The sequence below is a fragment of the Polyodon spathula genome, chromosome 5, assembly GCF_017654505.1.
Source record: "Polyodon spathula isolate WHYD16114869_AA chromosome 5, ASM1765450v1, whole genome shotgun sequence".
Lineage (NCBI taxonomy): Eukaryota > Metazoa > Chordata > Actinopteri > Acipenseriformes > Polyodontidae > Polyodon > Polyodon spathula.
Window position 1 is genome coordinate 5358264 of NC_054538.1, and position 16196 is coordinate 5374459.

At 39.5% G+C, this 16196-nt stretch overlaps 1 protein-coding gene across 1 annotated transcript in view; it reads right to left on the bottom strand.

Moving 5' to 3' along the window:
* Nucleotides 1-292: 292 nt before the first annotated feature.
* nt5dc1 (5'-nucleotidase domain containing 1) overlaps nucleotides 293-16196 on the bottom strand; it is a 127539-nt gene continuing 111635 nt past the window's right edge. Inside the window, exons 10-12 of the mRNA XM_041249580.1 lie at nucleotides 10149-10319; nucleotides 2849-3023; nucleotides 293-2092 (exon numbers count right to left, since the gene is read on the bottom strand). Of these exons, the coding sequence (XP_041105514.1) occupies nucleotides 1974-2092; nucleotides 2849-3023; nucleotides 10149-10319 (465 nt within the window). The 3' untranslated portion in view covers nucleotides 293-1973. The remainder of the gene's footprint in view (nucleotides 2093-2848; nucleotides 3024-10148; nucleotides 10320-16196) is intronic.

The following is a 16196-nucleotide window of genomic DNA, read 5'->3' on the forward strand; positions in this document are numbered from 1 at the left end:
TGTGCTGTTCATGACCCAGTGACTCTGCCAATACTAGCAAAACATAGACAACCAAGCAGTACGTTTAAATAACAGTTACTACAGGGCACATTTTTTTAACAGGAAATCCTGTTTTTTAAACTGCAACTGTGTATTTTGGACATGTACTATTATGTAAACGTTAAACTAAAAACTTAGTTTTCTGCCAAGATAAAACATCTGTGCCTTTCTCCGTCGTTTCACACTGAACAGATTCCCAGCATCCATGATCATTAAAATCAAAACCAATACAGTAAGAACAAGGTGTGTTGTCATAGTCTTTTAATTACAATACATTTGCATGCTACGTGTTGCATACAAACAGCATTGGGGATTAGTAATTAATAATTACTAATTAACTAATAACACAGAAAACTCCAGGGCTTTATTTTATAAACTTGTTGAATCATTTTTATTTCACAGAAGTTAAAGATGTATTTATTTATTTTTGTTTTAACACATCTCCAGCAGTTGCTAGGACATTTACAACCAATTACACAGAAAAACAATCAGATAATGTGAGCTACAGTATTTTAAAACCAAATGATTTTACAAGTTAAAATGCCAACAATAAAAGTATAAAAGGCAAACTAAAATACCAGACTGTTGACTCAGCATTCAAGCTGATATGTAAAGAATATTTAAAGAAATACAGTAGGTGATGATCCTAATGCTAAAAGTAAAGCAACATTTTTTGTGAAAAAAACAAACATTCAGGAGTAGTTTTGTTGCTGCATATTAACACAGCATTTGAAAAGAAAACATTACACAAGGGAAGTTCCCGGGTCTTTCTGGGTTTCACAAAGTAATAAATCTGATCAGGATCACAGCTTCAGATCGGAACACCTGTGGCAGACAGAAACTTAACTGACTTCTGTATTTACTGTATAGACAGCCATAACTATAAACACTTAATAGTACTAGAAATACTAAAATAAAGCAAAAGCAATGTAAGGAGACCTGGAGTCTTGTTGAATTTACTAGTTTCTTTCAGTATTTCCAAATCTATCTCAACATCTTGTAAACAATGCCCTAAATGATTCCTTGTGTAACTGACTGTACTTACAGTACAATTCTGAATCTCTTCTTCAGTTACCTCTGATATACAGTGGTCACACCCCATATCAATCCTACAGTCCTACACAGCTATTAAAGAACTGTTTTGGTAGAAACAATCTCAGAATCTAATGTACTACCAAGCTTTTAACAGTTTACTGTTCACATGCCACGTGAGGTGTACTCTTCAGTTTTGAAGAAAAAAGAAAAATTCTCGGCAGAGGTGTAGAAAGAAGGGCAAGGCTTTTCAGCAACGGGCCAGCTACAGAATTAAAATATTAAGCTTAAGACATAAATCAGTTCTTAATTCCAACTCACACACACCTTACCCTGACCCTAACGTTTCATGTGTTTGAAAGAATGTTTTACACTGGCCTGTCTTTCTGCACCAAGATATGATGGCAAAACAAACTGAAAATATTTTACGTTTGTCGTGGACTTCAAAATATATTAGAAGTTATAGAACATTATTGAGCTTTCATTTAGCCAATACTGTTCTGAAAAGCATCTTGTTCATTCATAGATGTCAAACATTCTAAGACAACCATCTCCCATGTTTTTTAAAAAAAAACAAAACAAAAAAAAAACACCCACCTTTGGCTTGCACTCAGTAACACTGTGAAATTGTTAAAGTCTCTGTCTGAACATGTATTATCCTTTTGTACATTCTTTATTAAATGTTTATTAAAAAAAAAAAAAAAAAAAAAGGATTGTATTCTATTTAACATTATTCCCTTAGAATTGGTATCCCAGTGAAATTATTACCTTTTTATCTTCAAAAGTACTGATGGACAACAACACATGATTAAAGGTTGTCTTAATTTACATTATTGTACTTAGTTGTATCTATTGTGCCTACATTTCGAACAGTGGATTAGAAAAAAAGCATTTCCCTTGCTTTATTCTCTAGGGCTGTTCTCGGTCATCTTCAGAAGGGATTCCGGAGGTCTGGGGTAGTAGCCAGTTGTTCTTGGTTTATTTGGTGAAAACCTTGGGAATTTATAATCCAACGGGAGATCTGAAAAATAAAACTTTATCATTAAGAAAGCACAGTTTTTTTAAATAGTCTTTTTTTTTTTTTTTTTTTTTTTTATTATGTGCTAGTGCTAAGAAATAATGCAGTACATTCAAAGCTTGAATGCAGCAATGCCATAAGAGATGCAGGCATTATGACCACATAAACAGAAACAGACTAGGGGAAAAAACTTACTACATATGTCTACATAGCTTCACCTTTACGGTTTAAGAAATGTGCAATGAGTCCTGGCTTACAGGACTCATTCCTGCTTCTCCTTCCCAGAATACAACTGGATAATTAAACTGTAGCCCAGAGTTCACCTCTAAATATGAGCATGAAATAATCAGTAAACGTCCAAATTCAAGAAAGGGATGCTAAACTCAACGACACTTTGTTCTCTGTTTCAGAGCCCCTACGATGAAAGGGAGCTTGTCCTGTTGTATAGACTGGCCCACTGAAAAGCACTGATTCCTACATAGTTGCAGCAAATACATGAATTGGGGACACCACCTAGATTCTTCAGAAGGGAACTAAACTAGATGAAATAAGTTGGCTTGGTAAGAGTTAATAGCGTTACACATTTTCTTTCCCCTACTGGTGTTACATTGTCTAAAAATTCCACTTAACTGCTAGACGAGACCTAGCAAGGCAAGCACTTCCCTCTTCACAGGAAGGGGTAGGGCTGGAATAACGAAACTAGCTTTCCTAATTAAACTGAGCCCAATGCAATGCAATTTGAAATGTCTTATTTCATACCTGCTATGGCTTCTATACTGGGAATGGCAATGGTACTGTAAGTATTTATGCTGTGGCAGCACCAAGTATACTTCAATGACCCCTCCTCTTCCTCTTCGTCCAGCCCTTTGCAGACGTCCACAAAGTAGGAGCCCCACTGTTCTGAGGGGGCGGAAGGTGTTTTCATTTTCTTGCTCTACAACAAAACAAAAGGTCAGTAATCCATTTCCACAAAGTGGTTAATGTTTGTGCAGTTATAAAACAGGACACCTGTGGGTTACGGGAAACACATTACCAATAATGTGGAATGGTAATGGATTTAACTCCCTCTAAAAAGTACAACGGTGTCAACATCTTTTCATACGTCTTCCTCCTAGAAACTCCAGTTTGAACACTCATTCCTATTTAGAAATTAGTATTTTTTAATATGATCATTAAATGTAACAGCAATAAATTAGTTGCAATTGGAGAAGGTTTGTGGTCAAACCAATAATGGTCAAATGAGGCAACATTTTTATTATCTTGCTGTAGCTGATTATCACCTCACACATTCCTTGTTAAACTGTGTTATTGCTAAAACCAGCATTACGAAATGTACTGCAGTCCAACAGAGTGAAATGATCCAAAACAGCAGTTCCACTGAGCCAAATCTAATAAAGTGTGAATAAATGCACCAGAATTCAAGTAACTGCAAACAGTGTGATACTGTAGAACAACATGCCCTGTACTTGTTTAACACAGCCACTTGAACTCTTTAACATCTGCAGCAAGTGATGAACTGGGATCAACATATCGGGAGCAAGTGCAGAAGTCTGCAATTCAAACACAAAATAAAAAAATAAATAAAATTAAAAAAAAACTTAATGCAGTATATAGCTGCCTCAGTATATCTTGCACTGCTGGACAGATAAAATGCTATCTCAAAGGTGATTGAAGAATATTCTCCAAAAATACAAGACCAAAACAAACACCTGAACAAAACACCTGAATAAAACAAACACAACTGGGACAGTGCTTTTGACTGAATAAATTGAAATATTTAAGCCAACCATCCTTTAGGAGTTATTTCTTTGGCATTTTAACTTTGATTACCGAGTTAATCTACCAAATGCTCAGTTTAAACCGGTCTTGTTTTCTTGAGAATAAGATACTGTCCTGCAGTTATCCTTTAGTATTTCCATTACATGACAGTAGATATTGAACTTCATGCTGATTTGAACTCGGCTCTCGCCAAGATAAGCACCAACTAAGATGTAGCTTTGCAGTAAACTAATGTGATCCATCTGCATCTCCATCCATTTGCGTTGTTTTCCATCTGATGATGTAGATATCCTTCTGTCTGGTGTTGATTGCTGAAGTGTAATGCTGGCTCCAGGGATCAGCTCATTTTGCCTCTCCAGCGCATCAGCACACACAACGGCTTCGATGCTGGCTCTGGGGATCAACCCAGTGCGGTCTCCCCAGCGCAGCAGCATGACAACCGTCTGGATTGAGCTAAGTAGGATACATCTCTGGGGTCTTCAAGTGGGCACCATCCATCCTCGGTTTCGTTGACTAGCCCACGACACCGCAAGAGGGCTCAACAGTGATTCTGGCATCCCAGCATCCCTCCATCCCCCACTCAGCTCAGCCCAGGTTACTTAACTGTACATCAGCATTATTTTCTTTCTATTGTGCTTGAGATCCCCATATAGAATCTTTCCGACTCAACCACAACCAGTTGCTGCTCCTCTCTGTTGCTTCAGAAAAGTTCTTCACTGTGCGACGCAACTCTTGGCCACTGAACCAGACGTCTCTGAGAAACCGGGTTGTAGAGTGTGCCACAAATCCTCGACAACCCACCTCCACTGGGTAAACTCGGACTCTCCATCCTCGCTGTTCCGCTTCAGCAGCTAGTTGAGCATATCGAAGTTTCCTCCTCTAATACGCCTCATCTACAGCATCCTCCCATGGCACTGTTAACTCTACCAGATGAACAAGGCGTGCTGATCCAGACCACAAGACAATGTCTGGTCGAAGGTTAGTGGTGGCAATCTCAGGTGGAAAAATGAGCCATTGACCAACATCTGCCAGCATCTTCCAGTCTCTAGCAGCTTCCAGTTGTCCTGGGCGAGGCTTCCAATGTTAAGACCAAACATTGCAGCACCTGGTCAAGGTGCCAAGTAAACCGTTCTTGGCTAAGACCCACCTTACATCCTGTCAAAATGTGTCTTAATGTTGCAGGTGATGAACACAAAGGACATGAGGGATCCTCACCCACCCAGAGGTTTAGGTTCTGTGATGATGGGAGAACATCATATGCTGATCCGATAAGGAAACTGATCCTGCTCTGTTCCATTGTACACAGGTCTTGCCAGCCGATCTTGCGTTGTTCCACACTTTCCCATCTTATCCATTCTCCCTGCTTGGCCTGGGAAATGGCTTTTACACACCTGATCCTTTCCTCCTGCTTTTGCACCTCATTGACTACCAGCTTCCTTCGTTGGGCTGGGGTTACCTTGTGCTATGTAGGAGGAGCTGAACTGAGTCCAAAACCTCCTTTTCCATGCTGAACTTGCCCCATAAGATCTCTGATTCGAAGGGCAGCCTTAGAATCTTCCACAGCTTTCTTTGCCGTCCTTTTTCTTCCAGTTTTCAACACAGGTGCTGCCTCCCTTACGCATTTGTCACGTGAATCTACTAATGTCATTTTCAGTCGGACTTTGGCTCACTTAAACTCCTCTGTTACAGCAGAGATTGGTAGCTGCAGTATTCCTTTACCATAAAGTCCCACTCTGCTGAGGCAGTGTGGAATTCCCAACCATTTCCTGACGTATGAACTGATTAAAGCTTCCAGCTTCTCAACTGTTGTCAAGGAAATCTCGTACACAGTCAGTGGCCATAGCAGTCTTGGCAGTAGACCAAACTAAAAGAACCAGTGTTTCAGTTTGCCTGGTAAAGCGCTGCTGTCTATGCTCTTCAACCCTTCCACTGCTTGCTGTCTAACTTCTCCCACACGAACTGTGTCCTTTAGATTCCCGTCGTGCCATCTCTAGACTTTTCACTGGCTTCTCGGACACTGTTGGTATTGCATCACCATTAATGTAGAACCTTTTATCTACTATTTTGCCTTTAATTATAGAGATGCTCCTTGATTTAGTCGGCTTGAATTGCATTCGTGCCCATTCAATGTTATTGGTTAATTTGCCCAATAACCGATTAGTGCAGGCTACGGTTGTAGTCATTGTTGTCATGTCATCCATGTATGCTCGAATTGGTGGTAGTCGCATTCCAGAAGCCAAGCACTCTCCTCCCAGTACTTTTTCACAGCTTGCTCTACTTCTTTCCACTTAGGTGCACAGTCCTCCATTTGGTATTCGGGTGGATTGATAGATGGGATGTCTGAAGGAATTGACATAGGCTCCTGCCTTTTTGAATCTGTATGTGTTTCCTCCAAATATCTTTCCAGCTCAAACTTAGATGATTTTAGTGTGCCATTTGAATGGATCTTTATAAGTTAGTTCTGGCACGCTTTCTTTATGTAGTGTTTCCGTAGGCGCTCAGTTCTGCGCAATGTTGCAAGCCTATCTTTTATGCATAAGTATTCAAGCCCTTTGCTACTGCAGCCCTAAATCAGCTCAGGTGCAAATGATTTGTGAAATGGTGTGTACTCAAAGTGGTTAACTTGTCGATAATTGAGATGTAACTCACATAGTGATCCAACAAAGCAACCATGAAGACCAAGGAACTTTCAAAGCAAGTCATGGATAAAATGATAGAGAGGCACCGAGCAGGAAAAGGGTACAAGAAAATTTCAAAAGGCACTGATTATCCCTCTCAGCACAGTGAAGTTCATCATTAAGAAGTGGAAGATGCATCATACCACTCAGACACTACCCAGATCAGGTCGCCCTCCCAAACTGAGCAGCCGGACTAGCAGAAAACTGGTTCGGCATGTCACTCTGAAGCCAACAATGACCTTGAGAGATCTGCAAAGTTCTGTGTCCGAGATGGGAGAGTGTTTACATATCAACAATAACCCAGTCCGTACACAAAGCTGGTCTGTGTGGACAGGTGGCAAGAAAGAAGCCATTGCTCAAAAAGTCTCATATTAGAGCACTTACGGAGTTTGCGTCTAAAATCCAAGCGTTACGTCTAGCGCAAGCCCAACATTGCACATCACTCAATCAATACCATACCAACTGTCAAGCATGATGGTGGCAGCATCATGTTATGGGGATGCTTTTCTTCAGCAGGGACTGAGAAGCTTGTCAGGGGAGAATGGATGGTGCAAAGTACAGGTGAATCCTTGAGGAAAACCTGTTTGAGTCAGCCAAGACTGAAACTGGGGAGGAAATTCACATTTCAGCATGACAATGACCCAAAGCCAAAGCCACACTGGAGTGGTTGAACAAGATGAGAATTAATATTCTTGAGTGGACCAGTCAACGTCCTGACTTGAATCCAATCGAAAATTTATGGCGAGACTTGAAGATTGCAGTCCATTGACAATCCCCAACAAATGTATCAGAACTGGAGCAATTGTCCTCTGAAGAATGGGCAAAAATGTCACTATCCTACTGTGCAAAGCTAGTAAAGACCTATCCAAAAAGACTCATACCAGTAATTGCTGCAAAAGGTGCTTCTACCAAGTACTGACTTAAGGGGCTAAATACATATGCAACCAGTAAATTTCATTTTGTACATTTTCTTTGCACGTTTTGCTGACATTTAACCTCCTCCTCATATAACAGTGTTCAGTTTAACCACTACAGCTTTGAATAATAATAATAAAAAAAAAAAAAGTTTGTTTGAAAAACTGTGCACAGATTATTTGTAATTCAACAAAATGTGACATTATTAGTAGGGGGTGAATACTTCTGCAAACCAGTGTGCCCCCTGCATAAGGAATTGTTTGTTTCCAATTCAGCTGTACCATTCTTAATAAGTACCTTTCTTCCTAACAAAAATAAATAAGACAAAAGACATGCTGAAAAAAATGATACAATTCTATTGTTGTATTGTATGTGTAATTGTAATACAATCTTGATGAATGATGGGTTGGGATTTCTCATCGAACACACTTTCCAGGCAGATAACATACCTTCCTCTAGGCTTCCATCTCAACATTGATCAAAGACATGCTTTAAAGTTCACCTTTTGTTTTCTTGCTGAGGACTGTAATCACTTCTTTTGAGACTGACAATAATGAAGCTTTGCAAAACTCTTTTCCATCTGCCGGTAATCTAAAATCTCTGAGGTATGACGCACTTTGTAGCCGGGTTTTCTCTTGGGGTTCTGTCCCTGAGAATCTGATTTGGCCCTGTTTCTGAAGCAGACATGATACCCATTAATATGCCATTGCTGTAACTACAATTTGGTTGCACTGAGTCCAGTTGTACAGGAGCTGCTACTGTCCTCTGAATGGAATCCTATAACACACGCTTCTTACAGGACCCTGGAAGCAGTGTGCAGCAGCGCGGTTTAGAGTTGCTGGATTCCTAAGCTGGTTCCCCTTCTGTAAACACCATTAATCTCTCTAGAGTATACTCAGTGTTGATGGTAAGAACAGGTTTAGTGTCCTGTTTGTATTTGTGTGGGCTATTTACATCTACATCCCTAAGCAAACTTAAATGATTGGTGAAGGATATACACAAGAAGTACCTGTATTAAACACTAATAATGGAATACAGTACTTGAGGGGTAATAACCAAGGCTTTAGAACCCACTTTCTTACCTCTCATTAGTATACTGGAACTCACCAGTCTCTTTCTTTGTGAGAGAAATAGTAACACTCACTTCCTTACCACCAAAATCTGCTGAATGATTTTAGAGAATGATTTTAGAGAATGATTTTAGTCTGATTCTTGAATTCCATCTTGTTTTAGGAGCTCTTAAAAAAGAGTAAACTGTTAATGCCTTAAATTCTCCTATTCGATGGGCTGAAGTAATGGCTAGCAGAATGGTATCTCTCCAGGAAGAAAACTTGACGTTACATGTGAGGCTCAGCTGACTTTCAAAAACACTGCTAAAGCCCAAGTAGGAACTTGAAGCTTTGTGCAGTACTGTATGTGGACCTTAGCTTGTGAATGCCCATGACAAATCTTAGTGCATGGATACAAATGCACACATACTTTACATCTATCCACTTCTGTGAGTGAACAGCAATATGAACTCTTATTGTCCTGACCTCCATGTCTGAATCAAATTCAAATAATCAGATAATCAAACATGGGAGAGAGGAAGGGAAAGTTCATGACACAAGATAAAATATGCATTAGTTGCTTTGTGATCATGACAAAACCATTTGAATGCATTCTGTGATTTCAACATAACAGTGTTTTGTTTTGTTTTTTGCCATTGTCCTGAATGAACAGTGACTTGTAAACATAGGTAAACACGTACAATGAAATAAAACATTCCTGGATTAAAAAAAAAAAAAACAGGACCCATAATACAATAGCTATTTATTTCTGCTAACTGTAGAAAAGAAAATGCCTAGATCTAAAAAAAAATAAGTATAGGAAGTGCTGCACAATCCTTCAGTAAAAACCTAATAGTCCCACAGCAATGTGAGTAAAAGCCCCATCTTGTCTTGCTCCAGACCAATTTATTTGTTTCTGATTTATTTGCAGTGTTGCCAAATATTAACCTCCTCCAATGCAAAATATTCCCATCAATGAGAGGGGTAGTTTTGAAACTGATCACGTCACACAGCACTTGTAAACCAGCTCTTCTGCCAACAGCGATTCCTGCCAGCGACTGCAATGTGCTAACTCCGCTGTTTCAGGAGAACAACAAACCATCCTGAAGGGTGATACCTCCTCAGGATGTGCTACACAGCACACTTGTGCTTTCGTGACAAAAGAGGAGGAATTCAGTTGTCAAGTGCAGTACAGCAAAGGTGCACAACCAAACTTTTACCACGGGGCACATAACCGGAAAACTAGTTTAACGTTTATAGCGGGCCACACATTAAAAACCAAGCATTAATACCATACTGTTACTATAAACACACTCACTGCATAATAATACAAAGCAAATGCAATACTGACTTACTGTGACTCAGTGGGACTGCTGGGCATTAGCATCTCAAACTCTGGAACTGAAATCAGCCACAAGTGAAGTAATAGCGCATCTCAAATCTGCTTCCAGATGTTTGTGGGTTAGATGAGATCTCAGTTTTCTTTGTCTGTGTATTTTATATGCCGTCATATACAGAGTGAAAAGGACATGTTTTGTTTTATTAATATTACGTATTTTGATGTATTTGATGTGCTGAAAGCTAAATTGTTTTTTAGTGGCACTGCCCAGAATTTATTTTGCATCAAGTAGAACTTACATCATACTTTCCCTTCTTCTCTAATGGCTCAGCATCAGCGTCTTTAGACTTCGCGTCACTTGTCTGGGCTCCTTCTCCTTCCAGCTCCTCTGAGATCAAAACGGTTTCCCAGTTTCCATAGCAACTGGCTGGGAAAACATCTGAGCGCACACTGTCTCCAAAATACACCACCTGTAGGATAAAACAGTCAGGTTTAAGTAGGAAGAAAAAAAAACCTACTGCTCTAAATTTACAGTAAATGTCCTGTGAAGACAACTATTCAAAATACTGGCTCACAATAAGAGTGAAGAGTGGTGAATATGTATAGTGAAACTGGTCTGTGCAAATAAGTACGTTTATAAATACATATTTTTTTAAATAAAAAATAAAAAAATCCCCACAGCTGCACTGTGACTGTGACCCATGGGTCAATGGTTCATTCAAAATGACTATGTACTATGCCTCACAAACTCTGCTACTGAACACAAAGAGATTGGCTTAAAGTGCAAATCTTACTACCATACAGCACTTGACAAAGCCAGTGAGCTAGCATAACAAATGGAACAGCGTCTTTCAGTTTTGCACCTATCCTGGGAGGGTTCACATGGTTCCAGGTGGCTTAAGCTGCCAGAGTGTCAAAAAGGGACTTTGTTATTAGAGCACTACTTTCTCTGTTTTCTGTCCAGTTATGCTTTAGAAACTTAAGAAGGAAGTCAATACGTAGAGTTTGTCATGAACGACCCTGCTGGTTTTACATAACAAGTTTTGGCTCCTTTGTAGTCAGCACCCATATCAGATTTTTCGACTCCCATTCCCCTGAAGCCATGCATGAAGACAGGCATGTAAGGTACAGGAAGCATTTTAACTTCCTGATGTTGGGGGAGTAGGCTCATACTGTAGCAGCCACATTTTATTGAGGCATGTGGTGGACAGGAGAATACACAGATGATTAGCACCCCCATCCTTTGTCTAATTTGTACATTCTTTAATTCAATCCCTCTGAATGGTCAGACTGGTTAAACAGTTGCTTCATGTTTTTCAAGCCGAATTTGAATGTTGCTTCACTGCTTAAACCCGCTCACTAAACAAGGAGTATCAATTGGAGCGTACTTCTGTTAAGAATATTATCCTTTAAAATATACACATTTCCAGTATTACAGTATTTACAAGTTTATTTTTAGTTAAATGTCCTTATGAGAACGGTTGAAAGAACTGCAGTGAATGAATCAATTACAGTACAAACTCGGTACATTAAAATAACTACATTGTTATTTTTATGAAAACAATCCAAGTACAAACTGTTGACTATACTTTTAGGAAGGAGCCGCCTACCTAAACACACCAAAAGGTACTCTTTCACAACACAGTGCTCCCTCGCTATAATGCTGGTCTCAGGGACACACAATATGCGCTTGTAACCAAAGAGCGTTATAAAAACGGGGGAGGGTGTGGGGGTCGCAGTGGGTCACATAACAACACACCTCAGACTAAAAAACAAAATAACTCCTTCTCTATAATGCACATATAGTGAAGCAAAAATGTAACTCTCCGTGAATTAATCATTTTACAAATAATAAAAAAAAAAGGTAGCATTCCCACTCATGGATCATTTTAATTAGCAGTTTAAACTAAAATTGCCTGGCTAAATGGTGGTCAGGAGTTCAGTTCAAAGCAACAGACAAGCAAACCAAGTGTCAGGAGAGCGGGTGGGGAGAGGGGAAGAGGGAATGGGCTCGTCCCAGGTTCAGCTGAACGGGGCTGAAGCAAACCTGAAGCGTCTCGTCTCCCGGAGAAAGCTGCAGCTCCTCTCAAAGCAAAAAAGTTAATACATTAGGAAAGATAACCACATAATGGGCGTAATATTTATTTAGTTCTAAAACAAATGCTGAATAAGATGTCTGTGTTATAAAGTGCCAGAGCAGCTTTTCTTCAGTTCAGATACTGTATCAAAAGGGAGAGACAGAAACAGAAGTTAGATTGAGAAGTTGTTTACAGTTTGAACAAAACCTGTACTGTATTTACTGTAGAAATATTGCATGACTCACTAGTATAGGGAATTGGGGGACATGCTGTAGGAGCGTTATATCCAAGGCGAATTATGACCGAGAGCCTTGTAGCGAGGGAGCACTCTATCTATCTATCTATCTATATATGTGCGTGCAAATCATTAAATTCATTAACCTAACCTTAGTGTAAAAGTATACTGCTACTGGAACTTACTACCATACCCTGGATGTTTATCCGTTACTTAAAAAAAAAAGGTTATTCCATATGCCTGCATGCCCCGGATAATGGGGATATTTGAGGTGTTAAAGGAGTGTGATGATCCTATTTGGAATGCAGAGGGGGTGGATGAACGCTTTCTTGTAAATCAGGATCAGACTTGCATGCAGCTCTGTGCCTCTGCCAGCTGGCAGGTCTGGAATTCCATTCCTTTGCTTCTTAGACCTGCCACCCAGAAACTATGATAAATTATATCATTCAACTCTAAGACTGCACACTAGGCATGTTTGCAAGCCTGGAGAACAAAGCTACATAGAGTAGCAATGCAAAACGTTTTCAAGGTTTTGAATGTGCTTGTTTTCATGGCAGAGCAAAAGCAGAAGAGGGGAAGATGGTTGTGACTGTTATACACCTACACAACCTCCTGGTAATCAGGCTCAACGGAAGTAACTGGTGACCCTTCAGGTGACCTGCTGCAGCTGGTATTCACATTTCAGAAAAAAGTCCCTTGAGTTACAAGCAATAAACACAATTATTCAAAAGATAAACATATCTGTGTAGCCTAACTTCTCTCTCTCTGGCCCATCACATACTTTGCAGAATTTATTTGCATCTAGACCTATGTGGAACTGGAATTTACCTCCAAAGCCACTTAGAGCATTCTCCAACCTTATTAGCCCCACTCTTCAAGCACTGACCCCTGCTCCCTGCCTGCATGCTGGGTCCTACTTTGAACACACCGTGGTGTCTCCAGCTCACTCGACCACACTCAATCTTTTTAGTGTGCTCATTTAAAGCACCAATCACTGTGAATATCCTCCTGCCCAAACATAGCTGCATACATGAAGGAAGGCAGTGCAGTTTAATGAAGCATGTGTTTTGTGTGTGGCCTGAGTCAGCAGGCCCACTATCAAATTTAAAATCACAGCTTCCTGCTTCCAACCTTGCTGTCCTTCGCTGATTGACATTCTTACATGGCTTTAATTAAACCCAGATTTGCAGTTAGTTTCTGTGTTAGTTAGTATGCAGAGTTTTTTTGGAGGACTACAGGGTCACTTAATGTACTGCCCTGCATCCGGAATTCCCTTTTGAAAATGAGGGGGGAATTGATAAAGTTAAGAGGAATGTCCATGGGTGATGTCACCTCTCTCTATGTGGTACATGGAATGGGGAGAATAGCCGTCTCCTGTCTATCACCAGCAGTTACTGCTCTAAATGCAGTTTAGTATTCCATGCTGTGCAGCGCAGTTAAACTCTGTCAACAAGATACAGTGCAGCCACAATGTCCTACCATTTTGCTTGGTGTTTCATCAGTAACTTTCTTGGGCACCGTGCAGAATTGTGTTTCTATGTGAAAATGTTAACACAAACCTTGGGACATTTTAACACCACATGTTATTGTTATTTGTGAAAGTAAAATAATAATTGTCATTATTTAATATGCTTATGCAAATCAGAAAAACCAAGACAGATCCAGATGAACCCATGCTGTTTTCTCAACAGCTCTGAGAGGTTGGAATCATACAACTCTACCAATTGATATGCATCCTACTGTTTAGTGGCCCTTGTTCAAATAAGCCTAGAAACACAACTAACCTATATCACCCAGAGCAGGACATTTTAAACTAACACTCAAGTAACACCATTTGAAAATAAATGCTATTTGTAAATTGTAGGTCAGTTATACAATCAGACACTGACAGTGATCTAAACACACAAAATAGTAAAGAAAAAAAAATGTAAGCACTGTTGGCAATTCTTTCAAACTGCAAGGCATGGACAGCACCTGCCAGAAAAACCATGTTTCGAAAGTTCATCAACAAACACATTGCATTTAAAAGACACACATGTTCCAGATTCGTGGAGCCTCTTTAAAGTCAGTATTTAACCAACTACCAAAGTGTTTTTCTTTGCACTGGTGCACATGATAAGTGGAAATTGACATGGCAAAGTGATTAGCACAGGAACGTAGCTTGAAGCCATGCTAAATACTCTTCATTCAGTTAATTCCACTGGAATCTCCTTAGCTCATTTACAGGGATTGAAAACATTATGGCTGCAGGTCAGTTTAGAACTTGCCCAAGCTTATTCAGGTGGTAACCCGACATTCCTGGAAGCTGTTTTAAGCACAGCAGAGAACACTGACAGCATTCACCAGCTACGAAAAAAAAAAAGTATTGATGCTGAAAGCTCCTTTGACGCAGGTTCACCTGAAAGAAGTTCTTTATTTACAGCTCCCAAGCTGCTCAGTGAAAGCATCCAGACTCCAGTCAAGGGTCTGCCACAAATGCAAAAATGAATGTGTTCATTATCCTAGCCTTCTTTGCATCTCCTTGACACTTGGGCTTCTACTCTTTGCTTGTGCCAAGAAAAAACAGGTGCAGGTACACCTTTCCAAATGCATTCCAAGACACTACACACTCCCAGTGTGTTTGATAAGCTCAGTTAATGCTCAATACACTCAGCACTCGGATATCCGTTACCCAGATACACGTCAGTCTCGTTTTACTGCCCTTGTATTAAGAAATAAATAAATTCCCTATATATAAATATTGTAAACGATCCTCGCACTCACAGAGTTCATTGCCCCTTTAAGACCAGACCCAGGACACGGAAATGGATTTTGAAGCGCTGACGCGCACTTTTAATAAACACCAATCAAATAAATTAAACAAAACAAACAAATACCTAGCTTCTTCTTTGGAGCACTAATTAAACATAAACCTAACTATCACGCAGGACGGCTAAACCGTTTATCTGCCACAAACATTCAAAAACACACCCTCACACAATACCTCGATACGACTGCTCACTCACACAGTCGGGCTCTTCTCTCAGCAGCAACCTGGAACAGACTGGCTGCCTCTCTTAAATACCCTGCACCTGGCTCTAATTTACAATTACCACCAGGTGCAGGGGATTACTAAACAATCAAACAATTACACAATTAAACCCCATACCACCCAAATGGGCATTCTCACAAGGTTTTTAGCAGGGAAGGATTTTAACCCCCTCCCTGGTACCTTACAATATATAATATATATATATATATATATATATATATATATATAATATATATATAAGCACTTACCCGTCACATGCGATTTCTGACTTTGTCACCAGTTTTCTGATAAGAAGCCCATCTCGTCAATGTTACAATTTATCTGAATATCCGTCACAGCCCCAAAATGCTTTTGTGCATTTTCATTTGCTAGTGAACTGTGACATTTTGAATACTGATTCTGGATACTGTTTTAATTCTGGAAACTGTGTTGTTCTTTAGTTTTGGCAAGTGATAATATTGCTCTGAATTAAAATACTACTTCTGTTAAATATAGTACTGTAGAAAAAATAAAAAAACAATTTGGTACATCTACATGGAAGGCTACTTATTTTAAAACACCGTCCTTCATATGTATTTTTTATATTGTCTGTTTTTCAGGGAACACAAAACAGAACGGTTGGAACGGACAAAATGAAATAATCAGATCTGCGTCACATGCGTTTAACCGTTGCTGAAGTCAACATTTTATAGGGTCAGATATGTGAGTGCTGACTGTAACCTGAAACATATTTCTCCAAATGCATAAAAAATATTTATTTCCATTTAATTTGATGACATTCTAGCTGGATTTGATTAATCTATTAAGCAGTGTATACTGGAGGAAAAACATTTGGAAGAAATACAACCAGTATTTGAACAAGATAAATGAGTAACCAATCAATGGGGGAAGCCAGCAGGTTCAAAACAAAAGTATTTATGGGGGCTATTGAAACCACTGAAAATACTGCCAAAACAATTACTTGCTGACCAGCTGCATTTTTTTAGTGTATTTCTAGCAGCAT